The sequence below is a fragment of the Eschrichtius robustus genome, chromosome 13 (genome assembly GCF_028021215.1).
Source record: "Eschrichtius robustus isolate mEscRob2 chromosome 13, mEscRob2.pri, whole genome shotgun sequence".
NCBI classification, from domain to species: Eukaryota; Metazoa; Chordata; class Mammalia; order Artiodactyla; family Eschrichtiidae; genus Eschrichtius; species Eschrichtius robustus.
Genome location: NC_090836.1, coordinates 97723846 through 97740401, shown reverse-complemented (window position 1 = coordinate 97740401; position 16556 = coordinate 97723846). Strand labels below are relative to the sequence as shown.

The 16556-nt window shown below is 56.7% G+C and overlaps 1 protein-coding gene across 1 annotated transcript in view; it reads right to left on the bottom strand.

Moving 5' to 3' along the window:
* Positions 1-15982, bottom strand: part of CACNA1I (calcium voltage-gated channel subunit alpha1 I) — a 104144-nt gene extending 88162 nt beyond the window's left edge. The window contains exon 1 of the mRNA XM_068559602.1: positions 15750-15982. Within this exon, the coding sequence (XP_068415703.1) occupies positions 15750-15982 (233 nt within the window). The remainder of the gene's footprint in view (positions 1-15749) is intronic.
* Positions 15983-16556: the final 574 nt, after the last annotated feature.

The following is a 16556-nucleotide window of genomic DNA, read 5'->3' as shown; positions in this document are numbered from 1 at the left end:
CTCATATCACAGTCATGAACTTGGCCGTAATCACGACTACTGCACGCCAAGCCCCTAGGGGTATGGCCCTAACGCTCATCACAGCCCACTGGGGGCAGGTGGAGAAACGGTCTGGAGAGCCGGAGTGACCTGTCCAAGGTCACACAGTCCGTGAGTGGGTCTGACTTAGTGGGTGCGGGCGCCACCGCCACGGGGGTGCCTCTGTGGCTCATCCCTTGAAGGGGCAGATGGAACAGCTTTCACCTCTAGATTGCTCAGCTTCAGACACTCAGAGATGGACAGTCTCAGCCCTGCCCCGAGGCGCCGGGGGAAATCCCAGATGGCACAGCCTGGGCCCTTTCCAGGAGCCCATGAGACTCAGAAGTCAGGCCAGAGCTGGCATCACTGCCCGTGGTTCCTGACACGCTCCCCACTGGCTTAGGGATCAAAGGCACCGGCCCTCCTTGAAGTTAAACCAGACCACATGGTGTGGGATCGGAGAACGTCAGAGGGAGTAAAGGTCGCGGGCTGAGCAACTTGGTGGCCTGGCCCAACGCCCAGTGTTGCCATCATTAGTCACAAGCACTGAGGAGCTCCAAAAGCCATCAGGCAAAGCTCCCGGGTTCTGGGACAATGTGAGGGAGGACAGAGGCCCAGAGAGGGTGGTAAGGGATTTCTGGGGAACAGGGCAGGCAGGGGTCTGAGTGCCAGCTCCACGAGGTCAGCGGCTTGTCAACGGCCCTGCGTTACCTCCCACAGAGAGGCTCAGGGCCCCCGTCCGGCACCTGAGGCTCTGCAGTTAGGACCCTGCCCCCTTACCCACTTCATCGCCCAGACTTGCATCCCTCTCTGGGTGACCTTTGTCACAGAACAACCCCAGGTCCTCAGAGAGCCCCTGATCCCATCCCCCACTGCACAGAGGGGACACAGGGGCAGAGAGCATCCCAGCAACACGGCGAGCCTGGATCAGAAGTGACCCTCTGACGAGAGACTCCCCGCCCACAGGGGTCTGTGACCCACGGCTGGATTCCAAACCCTACCAAAACCCCACATGTCCCCAAACGTCCAGGCTCTGCGTGTGTAGCAGCTACTAGGCACAGGTCACCACCCCACCTCCCAGCTCCGCTCCTGCCCCCATCTCAGCCCCACCTCCTGCCAGCCCCGCCTTAGGAGCCGGCCCATCTCCCCGCACCCCATGCTCTGCTCCCCTGCTCTGCTCTCGGTGCCTCCTATGGCCCTCAGAACTGGGGCCTCAGAGCCCAGCAGTGAATTAATGCGCACCTACTGAGCGCCTGCTGTGTGCCCGGCACCAGGTTAACAACAGCGATAATGGTAACAATGGCAAACACATCTCAAGTGTTCTTCAGTGTTTGTCTGCCAAGGAGCTTTCTAATCAAACAGCATGTATTATCTCATTTAAACCTTACATGCCAGTCCAGGCCCTATTCCCGGGGCCCCAGAACACAGAGCCCGCGTAGCCACGGACTGAGGACCGGGGCCTGTCATCTGTGTGCAACAGGGGAAGCCCCGGTCCTTGTCAACCTCTTCTATAACAGGGTCCAGAGTTTCCCATTCTTTGGCTTTGGGGGGAAAAAAAAAGCCACCTCACCAGCAAAGGACTGAAAATCCCAGGCTGCTGTTATGTGCTGATTACTTAACATGACCTTGAGTAAGAATAAGAGATTCCATCACAAACCCTTTAGACAATGGCTGTCTTCCAAGTGCTGAACGTTCGCTCACAGCCTTTAAATACAATCAATCAATTCAGGCCTGGCAGCGTGGAGAGTCGCCCTGCAACTTCAGCCAACTCCCCCCAGCTGGCAGGTACTATTGTTATCCCCATTTTACAGATAAGGAAACTGAGGCACCAGTGCTGGCTCCAGGGCTCCAGCCACAGCCACCCAGGGTCACGTGGCTGGTATGTGGCAAGGGCAGGATTTGAACCTGCTTCTGTTGACTCCAAACCCCCTGTTCTCGGCCACATGCTCTCTGGCCCCAGGCACAGGGCCTGGACTGGCATGGGCTCTGTGGAATATTTGCTTTTCCCTTCTCGCCCACATTGGCTCCTCCCGATTGGGCCTGGGTCAGCAGTGCGGGGTCAAGAAGGGGGATAGTCCACCCCCGCCGTGGCTGGGAAGGAAGGACCTGTGCGCAGGAGATGGCAGGAGGGGAAGCCAGTGAGGAGAGGGTGCTGGCCTCAAGGCCCCCAGTAAGAGCCGAGCTAGATCAGTACCATCTCCACCCCATGCCTGGCTGCTGTCTTAAGAAGGCCGGGGTGTGATCTGGGAGGACAGGGTCACCAGGGGAGCCACAATGCCAGGGGCCCCCTCAAACCTGCCACTTCCCAAAGAGCAGAATGACCAGCTGGGCAGTGTCCAAAGCCCCAGCAGGCCCCTCAGGGCAGCCTCCCTCTCCAGGAGCCAGAGCCAAGGCCTGCACAGTTACCATGGCAACCACCGCCCTCCATCCTGTAGGCCCAGCTGACAGTCATGGTTTCTGTAATTTGGGGGGCTCTGGGAAGGTGGGCGGGGGGTGGGAGTGCTGGGTTTGGCTGGGGCAGCCAAGTTTGTGTTAATTTTTGTCAAATCTGAAATCAGATCCATTTCCCAGGGTGCACCTCAGTTGTCTAAATAAATCAAGTGGAGGAAGGGGGCTGGGAGCTGCATCCTCCTGGACCAGGGAGGCAGGGAAAGTGGGCCAGCCCCTATACAGGGTCCCTCCCATATACGTCCCCAGGGAGTCCAAGGATGGGCACGCAGGCCTCGGCCCTTCACAGACCAGGGCCTGAGGTTCCAGATCCCTGTTCTTGGGCCAGCTCTTTGATCCTCCGAGGCCAGGTGCACAAGCATCCATGGAGCACCTGCTGTATACCTGGCCTGTGCATCAGTGTACTGAGATGAACCAGGCTCACTCCTGCCCGGGAGATATCCAGAGTGCTTCCGTGTTCCAGGACCCGCTGTGGTGTGAGGCCACGTCGTAAAAGTGGTTACCATTTTGAATGTCAGCTATGCTCCAGGTCCTGGGCTTTAAAGAGGATATCCATTCGCTCATTCATTCATTCATTCGACTTATCTCTATGAGCAGCAACCACTCTGGAAAGCTGCTTGGCAGCATTTATTAAAACAAACATAAGCCTATGCTAAGATCCAGCTGTGCCACTCCTCGGTCCATACCCCAGAGAAATGCCCAAATAAGTCCACAAAAAGGCACGTGCGATTCTTAACAGCCCCAACCTGGGAACAACCCAAGTGTCCATCAATAGGAGAATGAGTCGGGCAGGAGATTTCAGCTGGGGATGATTTTGGCCCCCAGTGGACATGTGGCCATGTCTGGAGACATGTTTGGTTGTCACAACTGGGGTTTGAAGGGTGCTCTTGGCACCCGGTGGGTGGAGACCAGGGACACTGCTCAAAACCCTACAATGCACAGGGCGGCCCCACTGCAAAGAATTATCCAGCCCAAAATGTCAACTGTGCCGAGGCTGAGAAACTGTGGTACATCCTTTCGATGGAATACTACCCAGTGATGAAAAAGAACAAACTACTGCAGCAGCATGGATGGAGCTGCCAGGCATAACGCTGGCAACAGGAGCCAGATGCGAAAGAGCAAAGAGTGTCCGAATCCAATTACACGAAGTGAAAACCCAGGCAAAGCAAACCAATAGGGAAGGAGGTCAGAATGGCAGTAACTCTGGGGGTCCATCGCAGGTGGGGGTGAGGGAGCTTGCGGGGCTGGAGATGTTCTTCTTGGCCTGAGTGGGGTCACAGGAGTGTGTGTATATGGAAAAATGCCTTGAGCTGGACATTAAGATTTGTGAGCTCTACTGCAAGCACACTTTATCTCAATAAAAAGTGTAACAGAAAATGATAAAGAATCACAGCTATAAGGAAAAATAAAATGCAACAATTAAAAAAACACAAGCACCCGCTGGGGCACCAGCTGTGATGGACCCCCAGGGCACCTTCACCACAACCCTGCAAGAGAAGGGTGCCATCCTTGTTTCACAGACTTGCCCAAGGCCACAACAAGGGACAGAACCAGATTTGAACCTCACACCATTCCATCTTTCTTTGTTTAAAGATTTGTTCTGTCCAAACCCACGGCAGCCTTGGGAGACAGGCATGGCAGACATCATCACACCCACTTAACAGATATGAGAATGAAGGTCCAGAGACTGCAGGACTTGCCCAAGGTGTCACAGTTGTTGAGCTGAGACAGAAAATTGTTCCACAAAATGAAGAGACCTGCTGGGCAGACGATCCTAGGCCTCTCTCCACTTACATGCCTCTAGCAACAGGGAGCTCCCCACATGACACACAGCCCTGCCCAGGCTGATTGGTTCTGGTTATAAGCTATGGAGCCTCAGTGGGCTGAGATCCCTTAGAAGGAGTGAGCTCTCCCTTCCTTGTCCCTGCCCCCCAGCCCACTTCTTAGAGCCCCTGTAATTTGACAACTCATTGAATTTGGCCAGTCTCTGATTCCCAGATGCCCAGCAGGCCTCCGTGCCCAGTGCAGACAGCTGGAGTGGGGGAGGCAATGGTGAGGGAACTGGGGCCGTCAGCTTGGAAGAAAACCCGGGGCGGATGGTCCACAGGAAAGAAGCTCCAGCCAAGTACACTCTCCAGACGTCATACCTCAGCCATCGCTGAAGAGAAGGGCAAGGAAGGCCCCTGGGGGGCCAGGGTCCCACTGTCTGTGAGCTGTCCCAGCCTCAGGAGCCCATCCACAAAGAAGGTGCACTGCAGGGGAGCCTCCTGGAGTCCTAGGCAGCGGGTGTGGATGCTTCCCCTGGGCCCTCCCAGCAGCTTGGACGTCCCCCTGACGACGGTGTGGTCTGCCCTGGCCTCCCGCCCCCAACCAGGCTGTGCTCTCCAAGGGCAGAGCATATCCGACCCTCTCTGTGCCCAGAGGCCCACCTGGAGCGGCAGCTCAGGGGTATCTGCAGCCTCAGGAGGGAGTGAGGTCCCCGTCACCTGGAGGCATCAAGGAGGCTAAGGAGGGACTTCTACACCAGAGGGATCTGCAGCCTCCCTCCCCACCCTGAACTCCCCCTCCTCTCCTTTTTACCATCCATCACTCACTATTCATATATTCAGCCCCTCTTCACTGAGGGTCCCCTCTGTCTGGCCCACATTGGCTCCGGGAACCCCACATAAAGAAGACATGGTCCCTGCCCTCCAGAAACCATGAGCAAACACTCCGTGGAGACACAGACGGAGAAGGTGAGGGCTGGACAGAGGGTGATGACAATCTCCCTCAGCCTCCTGGGGGCCTGTCCCCACCACACATCTCCTCTGCCTACCCCTGATCACCCACGTACACACGTTCACGTGTGCATTCCCATGGAGCCCCGTAGCCCCTCCCGCAAGTACACACGCTAGCTCGCTAACTCGCGTGCACACCATCCTCCACACCCCCCAGGCAGCAGCACTGGCCACGGCCGACCCACTCTCTCCCTGGGGAAGCTCATGAGCCCTTTCTCAGAATAATGTATTTAAGTGCAAAATTGTTCTTAAAAGAATGCTTAGTATTAGAAAGGAAGGAAGCCAGCTCTGTTAAAATAGTTGTCAAAATATTTTTTAGAAAAACAAATTTGTGATGGGGGTGTGTTTCGTTATCAACACAACGAATAACCAGAGCTGGGGCGGGTCTGATACCGTCTGCCTGGGAAGCAGGGATGAATGTCAATGACATTCCGAGAGCTCTACAACGACCATGTGGCACGGAAATATTAAATATTGGTGACCGCTACTGGTGACAGTCGCAGGAACTGCCAGTAACCCCACCGTGCTTGGTTGCCTCCATTCATAATAGATAGAAATGCTCCATTTCAGTCAGAAGTCAGTGAAAACAAACATGCAACTTGTCCCCATCTAAGTTCACGAACCTTAGTTTAAGACCCTTGTTCTAGAAACTTTCTCCTCCTGGGCGCTGGGGACACCACAAGCCCCTGGGCAGATGCCCTTCCTGCTTCGGGGACTCCACCCCTTGAGTGCTGGCCCTTCTCAGGCTCCCCAGTCCCCGATCTCCCTTCTCCATCCCCTGACCCCACACCCTCTCCCAGAGCCTCGACAACCGTCCCTGGGCTGACCAGGTCCTGTCTGGTCCAGCCACAGGCTCACTCCCTGCTGAACTGGCTTCCCGGACACTGCTCTGGGACGTCTCTGGGAACCTCAAATTCATCAGATCCAAGATGGGATAGGTCCTCCTCTCCCCAGACCACCAAATTCTCCCCTGAACTTCCCACCCCCATGAACAAGGACCCCAACCACCACCAATCCTGCAAGTCGTCCAGACTAGAGCCCTTCAGAGCCCACCCGCTCCTCGGCACCCCACTGCCCCAGGCAGGCTGCACTGTCTCACCCCTAAGCCCGTGAACAGCCTCCCCCTCCAGCCCTGCCTCCTCTGCCACATCCTCCACGCAGCAGCCTGAGGGCTCCTCCAAAACCAAAAGCCTTCCATGGCTCCACTGCCTTCCAGAGAATTTCCAAATTCCTTGGCTCGGCATTCCTTCGTGTGAGGGCTCTGGGCCGGCCTCGTCTCTGTCCATATAACCTCCACCTCCAACCTTGTTTACTAGGATGCACCTCATTGAAGGCTTTGCTGCACACCTACTATGGGCAGGGCTGAGGGTCAAAGCTAAATCAGAGACAGGCATTAATGGAACATGGCACCTGTCCTCAAGGAGCTCACAATCTAGCAGAAGGTGAGGAGAATAAGTCAGGTACAAAAGGTCTTGTAAGTAAATAGTACAAGGAGAGAGTGATGGTGCCCAACACAGGGTTGAGCTGGGGATTCAGCATCTGCCAAACAAGTGAATGGATGAATGGGTGAATGGATTGACAGATGGGTAGGTAGGAGGGAGGGGGTGGGGCCTTTGGGTAGTTGGATGAATGGATGATTGAATGGGTAGATAGTTGGGAAGATGGGTGAATGAATGCACGGTTGTAAGGGTTGGGTGGATAGGTGGGTGGGTAGGCAGATAAATGGATGCAGAGATGAAAAGATGGATGCATGGATGGGTGGATGGATGGATGAGCGGGTGGGTGGATGGATGGATGAGTGGGTGGGTAGATGGATGGGTGGGTGGGTAGATGGATGGATGGATGAGTAGGTTGGTGGGTGGATGGATGGATGGATGAAGTAAAGAAAGGCAGGTGGGGAGATGGGTGGGTGGGTGCATGGGTGAATGGGGGACAGATGGATGGGTGGGCATATGGGAGGGTGATTGGGAATGTGACTCTCTAGTAAATGGCAGCTCCAGGACTCAAACCCAAGTCTACGGGACCACAGGAAACCCTTCCGGTTGGGACCCAGCACCGTCCTCGACTCCTCTTTGAGTGATTCCCACCCTCCGTCCCAGCCCTCCTCCTCACAAGACCCTCAACTCCGTTCTTTCTCAGAGCTTCAAGAGATCTCAGGGACCACCTAGGCCAGCACTTCTGAGCCTCAGCATTATTGACATTTGGGGCTGGATAATTCTTTGCTGTGGGAGGCTGTCCTGTGCGTTGTAGGATGTTTGACCTTTATCCACTGGAAATCAGTAGCACACCCTCCCCAAGCTGTGACAGCCAAAAGCATCTCCAGACATTGCCAAATGTGGCCCGAGGGAAAAATCACTCCCGACTGAAAAATCACAGTTGATACAGCTGAACCTTCCCTCACCAACAATTTTAGGGATGAGAAAAGTGAGACGCAGACAGGAGGAGTGACCGGCCTGAGGTCACAGGGCTTGCACGTGGGCTCGGCCTCTCTCCCCAGCCCAGCGCCTCCACATTCATACAGCACCTCACCACCAGCCAAGCCTTCTCCTCCTGCTTTCTCATCTAGATGAGCCAGATGGAAACCGGCGCCCAGAGAGGTCCAGTTGTTTGCTCAGTATCACACAGCAGTAAGCACCCATGTCAGGATTTGAACTTGGGGAGAGATGAGGGAGACGGGGGAGCAGAGCACAGCTCCACAGGGCAGCTGGGGGCGGAAATGTGGAAGGCAGCCCTATAGGAGAGCCGGAGGGAGATGAGCAGGAAGACACTCTGGCTGATTAAAAAGACATCGATTTCTCTCCAAGGGAAACAAACAGGGCCATTTGTCTCCCCACAGGACCGTGACGCGGTCTGAGGGAGGCGACAGGTCAAAGTTGGCCTCTGACACGAAGCTGCAGCCCAGGCAGGACGGACGAGTAAAAATCCAATCACGTTTTAAATGCCCCAGGAGGGGGCTGACTCTTCATTAGCCAGCCCTCTTTCTAATCCTCCTGCTGTGCATGGGTCACAAGACTTCCCCTGGTCTGGGCTCTCGGGCTTCACAGGGCCGGCGCACAGGTCGCCCCCCAACCCGCCTCCGCCACCGCCAGCCTGGGTGGCCCGCATGAGCTGGCCTCGACTAGCAAACGGGCGATCTCGAGGGGGGCGCTGAGCTGCACCCGGCGCACGGGAGGCCCTTAGGGGACGCAGCGCCCGCTCCAGCACAGCCTTCCAGAAGCTGGACCCCGAACGTCCTTGCACGCTCAGTCTCCACTCCTGTCTTCTCCCCACCCACACCCCAGGCAATAATCAGCAGCCCTGGTGACCCCAGCCTGGCTTGGAGCCTTTGACCAGGCTGTCTCCTCAACTGGGACGCCATGCGCCTCCGCCCACTTCCCATCAAAGTCTCTCCTGCCCTGCTCTTCCTCCACCGACGGCTCCTGCTGCATCCCGGGTCAGGATGGGCTGACCGCTGCAGCCTCCTGGTGCCCTCAGCCCCTCAAGGTCCCTCTGCCCGGTCTTTACCCCGTTTTTCTTCACTGGAGTATGATTCGGGTGCGGCTCTGCCTCCCCCATCAGGCTGGGGACTCCTAGGGGTCACTGCGGGGTTCCAGGCCTGGTACACCGTGGTCCCACCCAACATGGCTGAACAGCCCTGGGGGCTCCTCCGCTCAAGTCTGGAACAGTGTCCAACACTACTGACGCTGGGCTTCGATAAACACTTGTTGAATCAATCAGTCAATCAATCAATCAATCAATCAATCAATCAATCTTCATTATAGGTGCCTCCTGCTTGGTCTGCAGACCTTAATCTCTCTCCCTCAATCATCCTCCATTCTGCTCCAGGAGGAACCATTCTAATAAATGAAATTACTCATGTCTTATCCCTGCTGGACCCCCTTCAATGGCTCCCCAGTGCCCACAAGATGGAGAGCAAGCTCTAACCTGACACTTCATACCCTGCTATCCAGCCCCTGCCTCACACTGTTACAGCCACACTAAACTCCCCACTGTTCTCTACACTATTCCCTCTGCCTAAAATACCATCCCTCAACTGTTCTCCTGGAAAACTCCTACTCATGCAGCAAGACCCAGGCAAAATGTCCCCCCTCCAGGTAGGCTTCACCAATGCTCCCAGGTTGGGTCAGGGGCAGCTTCTGCACCTGTAGCTCTCTTTTTCTTTCTTTTTTTTTGGCTGTGTTGGGTCTTCGTTGTTGCTCACGGGCTTTCTCTAGTTGTGGCGAGCAGGGGCTACTCTTCGTTGCGGTGCGTGAGGTTCTCATTGCAGTGGCTTCTCTTGTTGCAGAGCACGGGCTGTAGGCTCGCGGGCTTCAGTAGTTGTGGCACGCGGGCTCAGTAGTTGTGGCTCACGGGCTCTAGAGCGCAGGCTCAGTAGTTGTGGCGCATGGGCTTAGTCGCTCCGCGGCATGTGGGATCTTCCCAGACCAGGGCTCGAACCCGTGTCCCCTGCACTGGCAGGTGGATTCTTAACCACTGCACCACCAGGGAAGCCCCCTGTAGCTCTCTTTATATATAAATCTCCAGGTGACAGTACCTGAGATTGCCCTGTGAGTCAGGCTCTCCCTGGCCCAGCCAGGCTCCTCTAACTGGCCGTCCAGTCTACCCTGCTGACCAATGAGCGTGCAGCATCCACTCTGACCACCATGAACATCCCCAGGGCACAACTTGATGCTGACTTTTAGTTCTGAGAAAAACAACCTTCTCTACACCAGATGGAGGGAAACGGACAATTTCCCAGACATGTGTTGCTTCTTCCAGCAACACTTGCCGTCCGTCTGGGCATTCCGCTTGGGCCAGGGCTGAAGGAGGAGGGGACACCTTCTCCGAAAGAACCCCTTCCCTGGCTGCGAGCAGGCCCTAGCCTGAGAGTCCTGGGCTCCGGTCTGCCCTGGCTTTGCCGACTGCTCAACATGTGACCTCAGGCAGTTCACGCTCCCTTCCTTGGCCTCAGTCTCCCCAGCTGTAGAATGGGGAGTTAGCACACTCCCAGCCCTGCCACTGCAAGGGAGGAGCTGAGAGTATCTGAGAGGTCATGGCGAGTGGGAAAGTACTTTGTAAACCGGAAAGTGATGAGCAAGCCCATCCGTGCCAGGCCTGCGCGTTGGAGGCACAGAGTAAAGTGAGAGCCACAGGTCCAGCCCTCTGGGGCCTCACGCCTGGAGGAGGAGACAAGGCCAGCAACAAACAATTCCCTGAGGCAGGAGGAAACTAAGATAGGGAAGGACTGATAAAAGGCTGAGAGAGCCTAGAGAGGAAAAAGCTGAGATCCAGGAAAACTTCCTGTAGGTGTCGGCCAGGAAGCTGGGGCTGGTGGGGCTGGCAGGATTTGGCACCATGGAGATGGGGGAGAGGGCATTGTGGGGGCAGACCCAGCAGAAGCAAAGTCAGGGAAGCAGGGGTGTCAGGAAACACCAGCAGCTTGTTTGGGCTTCAGAGCAGAGTGCGTGAAGGGAAATAGCAGAAAGGCAGCTGGAAGCCAACGAGGTGGATCGTGGAAGGCCCTGAATCCAGGCTAAGTGAAACTATTCTGGGGGTGACAGAGAGCCGCTGAAGGTGTTTGAGTGAGGAATGAATAAGCAAACAAATGGAAGAAGGCAGGCAGGGAGGGAGGAAACAGTACCTGACAAATGACAAAACGCTTCCATACTGGGAGCCCCAGGACACCCTGAGGGTGAAGGCGAGTGGGGAGGAGAGAGGGGGTCCAGGGGAGAGGCACTCATCCGAGGTTGCTAAGCTTTAGGCTCCTGGTCGGGTGTTCTTTCCACTGTTCAGGGAAGAAGAGGAGGGTGACACCAGCTGTCAGTGGGGCAGGAGGGGTGAGATCCCGGGAGCCACCTGCTTAGACAGGAAGAGGTGGAGGAACGCAAGGCCAGATTTCCCAAGGGCCCAGACACCGGGAAAGGGCTCAGGACAGGAGGGGTGGGGGTGAGATTAAGGCGGACTTCCTGATAGTCAAGAGCCCTCAGAGGCCCTAAAGGTCCTTATCAGGAGGCCCAAGGCCCCGTCTGGTGCAGCAGGACTGAGACGTAGCCGCCAGAGGCAGGGGGATGGACTAAATGACCGGAGCAGGGGGAGCAGGGTGATGGGAGAGGGGTCTTCCTGCTGGTGACGGCCCCGTTTCTCTCCCCATGGTTAGGGCTTTTCAGGTTTTTCCCCCTCTCACTCCCCAGCCATCATGCCCTCTCCCCACCTTGACCCTGCAGGAGCCAGCACATTCCCACCCTTGCTAGCACCACTCTCCCTGGCAGCCCAGCCCACAACCTTCTCAGACCATCGTCAAAGACGTGGGGCCCAGCTCCCCGCCAGCCTTCAGGACCCTTGTCCCGAGCCAGGGCACCCGAGCCACCCTAAGCCTGAAAGCTCCATCATCAGCTCCAGTGTGCACACAGCTGCCACTCTGCACTTAACAGTTTGCCCGGTCAATGCTTGCCCTGGAATTCTCACTGAACCTCCTGACATTCCCAACTGGGGGGGGGGGGGGGGGGGCGGTGTCGCAGAGGCTCCCATTTCACAGATGAGCAAACAGAGGCTCAGCAAAGACAAAGGCCTCTCGGCCAAGAGCCAGGAGCAGGTCATCATTCACACTCAACCAAGCCACAGTCCCGGCGGTCACCTCTAAGTCCTCTCCTTCCAACACCAACCCCAAAGCAGCCACACCTCCACTCGGACCCCCCCTCTCCAGGCCCCACCAGCACCCTGGGCCACCATCATCCCTTGTCACCATCCCACAGGTCCCCTCTAATGATGGTCTCCTGGTTGACGTCTCTCCAAGGGAGCCAGAGTGACCCTCTCCTGCCCAAAATGGCCATAGCTGTCCTCTGTACGTGCCTGGTACACGGCACACACTCAGTAAAGGCTTGTTGACCGAGCTCATGAATGGGTGAGTGAAGGATGGATGAACAAGATCCCTTTCACCCCCAGAACCAACACACTGAACCCTCACAATGAACAGCACAAGGCTTGGCACCGCAGGGCTATGATGAGACCCTGGGCCCTGCCCTCTTCCTGCCCAGTGACGACCCAGGTCAGAGGGTCTGCAAGGCGGGGGTCTCAGCCAGGTGGACTTCAAAGCAAGAGCACCCACAGACCCCATCCTAGCGGCAGAGGGTCCCCCGGCAGGGGACCAGAAGCAAACAGAAGTGGGACAGAGCGGCAGATGAGAACCAGGACCACAGCCATGAAAGCACAGAGCGATTGAGCCCACAAACAAGGAACACGGAGCCCCGTCCCCACAGACACCACTGAGATGTTTCCTGACAAAGGCGGCAGGGAAATGGGCACCCCAGGCAGCCTCTCCTGACTTCACTGCCCAAGTATCCCCAACCTGCAGACAGGGAGACTGAGGGCAAGAGAGGGGAAGTGACTTATCCAAGGTCACTGGCAGCTGGCGGCTCCCCGCTCCCGGGCCAGGCTGGCGCCCTCCCCCTGCCCAGCAGAGAGACAGCCTTCACAGCCGACCGGCTTCCACCGTGCATGGCTGGTTCGCGCCACGGCAGAAGCGCTGGCTCAGCGCTGGCTGGCGCGGGGGACACAGCAGCCAGGAGCATGCCGGAAGGCAGGGGGCTGCGAACTCCTCCAGGGGGCAGCCCCTGGCAGGGCACAGTGAGGTGGCTGCCGAAGGTAGACACTGGAACCCAGGAAGACCCTTGCCCGGCCACCCGGGACTGCAAAGCAAACGTCCCCAGTCCGGTGGAGTGGGGAGAACCCTGTCTCCAGGCTCCGCAGGGGGCAGCCGTGTCCTGGATAAAAGCTGAGCCTGGGGATTCAGAGAAAGTGAGGATTTCACGCCAGCTTTACCACATCCTGGCTGCACAACCTGGATAAAAGTTACTCAGCCTCTCTGAGCCTCTGACAGCACCTACCTCTTGGGGTGGTTATAAGGATTAAAAGGTGATACTTCAGGCAAAGCGTTCAGCACAGGAAGCGCCAGCTCTTGTTATTATCATTCCTGAGCCCTCCTCTGTGCTGGACACACGGCTGGGTGCTTCGCAGGAATCATCTCTAATCATCTTTAATCGTCCCATTACAGAGATGAGAAAACTAAAGCTCAGGGAAGGGAAACTAGAGTGAGTACAGCCCACCACTGGCCCTTCTCCCACATGCAGCCAGTTACACGCCTAAGAAAGGCTCTCAAAGTCTAATCTAGGGTGGAAAATAGGTTTCCAACTGATTAGTCATGCTGCCACGGGTGCCCTGCTGGAGGATGCTGTTATCGATTAGCAATGTCTGCACGGGTAAGGCATGGGTACTAGCAGCGAAACTGGCACAAATGTACCTAAATCACAGAGATAGAATCTGATTTTCCCTGGAAACAATGTCCTCTGAAGGCATTATGTTCTATCTAAAGATTTTATGCCCAATGTCTTATTGAATCTACCACGAGCCGTGTTTACTCAGCTGTATGTGAGGGCTCTGTTCACCTTTTGGGCACAGGTAATAAGAGTGATAACCACACGTGTGGCAGTTCTTCGAGTTTACAAAGATCCATTTTCGCATTATGTACTGCTTTGGTCTTCAGTGCCATCCTGTGAAATGGGTAAATACCACCCCCGTTTGACAGGTGGAGAAACTGGGGATCAGTGAGGCTAAGAAACTGGCTTATGGTCACACAGCAAACAACAGGCAGAACCAGCCCATGGGTCTGTCTCACTCTGGTTCCCAATGCTTTCCACACGCCACCTACCCATGAGTCAAACAGCACCACAGGGAAAAGAAACAAACAAACAGCACCACGGACCCCTTGACATTTCAGACCCAGGGTCCTCCCTGCTGAAACCCTGCTGACGGTGCATGTTCAAGGCCCAGGCCAGGCAGGCAGGGAGTGGTGCTGACATTTGGATGTGCGGACCTTTCCCACCCCGGCTCACCAGCTCGTGGAGGGTCCCAGCAGCCTTCTGGCTCTCCAGTGAGTCAGGCGGTGACTCAGGGCCTACCTCTGGGCTGGGTAAGGAGCTGAGTCAGGGAGCACCAAGCTTCAAAGGGCAGCTGGCTCTGAGCCAGGGCCCCTCAGCTCCAGGGACACTGGCGCTCAGGACAGTCTGTCTGGGGCAGACCTCCCACACTGCCCTGCCCCCTCCCAGGCCTGCTGGTCCTGATAGCCATTCCCGCTGGCCTGACCCTGATGCCTACATGTCCACCCACGTTCCTTTGGGTTCTTGACGGGGAGCAGAATCCTGCGACGTCTGGAAATGCGAAGGGTCATTTTTGGTTGTCACAATGATTAAGGGCCACTACCTGCCAATATGTAGGGACCAGGAACACCAAATGTCCTGTACTGTGCAAGACAGCTCAGACCACAAAACACTGTCACACCCAAAATGCCAACCGTGCCCGCATTGAGGAGTTCTACGTTAAGCACTGCCCCCTCCCTGAGCTCCCTCCCAAGGACGAGGGGCGGGAGGGAGGTTTCTGGCCAAGGAAGAATCCTGGGACCCTCAACACCTGATCAATGACATCCCCCTCCCCCCCACCCCGCCCCAAGACCCGAAAGCCCAGCCTGAGTGCCCCATGGTTAAGCCTCCGCTCCATTCACTCCTGGAGACCCAGCGAGGACACTGCCAACACGCCCCCAGCGAACACTACAGGAGCACCCGTGGTGCGCCAGGCACTGTGCTGGGTGCTGGGGTCCCGCAATGAACAAGACAGGCTCGGTCTGTGTCCTGGTCACCTGACAGCACCCTGGAGGAGGCAAGTGTTAGATTCAGAATCACATACTGGCTAAAACGGAGGGGCTAATAAAACGGAGGGGCTAAGGGGGAATCACAGAGGGCTGCCCAGAGGAGGTGGCACTTAACTGTGATTTGAAGGATGCAACAAAGGACCTGGCCAGGTGAAGAGGAAAGGAAAGCATTTCAAGAGGAAGAGCAGGTGAGAAGGCCCTGAGGCCTGGAAGAGCTTGGGAAGCAGAGTGAGGTAAGCGAGGCAGGGCTTAGGGGGCTGGTTAGGACTTTGCTCTGCTCCTGCAGGGCAATGGGAAACAGTAAAGCGTCTTGAGCAGGGGTGACCCGAGCAGACGAGAGGCAGCAGGTGGGTACAGAAGAACTGTAGGAGGCAAGGTGGGTGGAGACTCGCCCTGCGTGCTGGGGTCAACTGCCTCCGGTCCAGGCCCCTGGGCTCCCCGTCAGGCTCTCATCACCCCTGTAGTCACCACCCACCAAGTGGCTCAGTCACTGGGAGCTGGGCCACAGGCCAGGGTCTGGCTTAACTCTTCCTCCTCAGTCCCGGTGCAGACCTGAGGTTCACACCTGAGGGCTTCCTGAGCCAGCGAGACACTGCACTGACCCCCACAGTCATCCACAACTTCCAGAACATTCACATCAGCAGGACCCCAGGTCCTCATCCATCCGAGCTCCACGGCCCGAGCAAGGTGTCCCCTGACCCAGCACGTGAGTTGGCTCACCACCACCAGAGCCCTGAAGCCTCAGTCCAGGCCTCAGGCCTCCTGACCAGAGGGAACAGCCGGGCCCCGGGCAGGACCCAGACAAGCCCAGGCCGCACAAAGGATATGGGTTACACACCATCTTGATGCACCAGTTCCGGGGGCTGGTGGTCTGTCGCAGGCAGAAGAAGGCAACGGGAGCCAGGTCTGGGTGAGGGACGTCTGGATTGACTCCGTCCAGGGGCTCCTCCAGGCCTGGAGGGGAGGGAGGGGGGCTCTGGGGCCCGGGCTGCTCCGTGACTCCTGGCTCAGCTGCCCGGGCTGCGGCAGGGGAGGAGGGCAGTGGGGAGCTCTCGGCCATGTCGGCGCTAAGCAGGGAGCCCTGTGGAAGAAAAAGAGATGGCACTTGGCGGGGGACAAGCTTGGCACCCGTTCTGCGACCCGCCTCCCCCGACAGAGGGACACGGCTCAGACAGCCCAGCCTCAGGCCCCTCGGCCTCACTCTGGCTGTGAGGATTAGGAAAGAGCTGGTGGTCCTGGGGCAGGTCTGGTCAACCTTGCTGAGCCTCAGTTTGGGGAGATGAAAAGTGGGGAGAACAAAACCTTCTTAGAGTGTAGTTGTGATATTGTTGTGAGTTGTTGGTTGGTTGGTTGGTTTTTTTCAATGAGACTAGAGTTGTGTATTTATTGCATCATTGAAGTAAAGAAAATTTTCAGGAAAAAGGTGAAAGTGATCGTAAAGACAGACATTACTGCCAGGATGATGTGTGTTACAAAGCAGAGGTTGGGGTGCCGTGGGACCAGATACTAGCGTACCTGGGCAAGCCAGGATGGAATCAGGGCAGACTTCCCCGAGGAAGTGACATCTGAGACGAGACTTACGGCTGAGCCCAGAGGCACCCCCACCCACTGCCCCACAAAGCTGAGAACCCAGA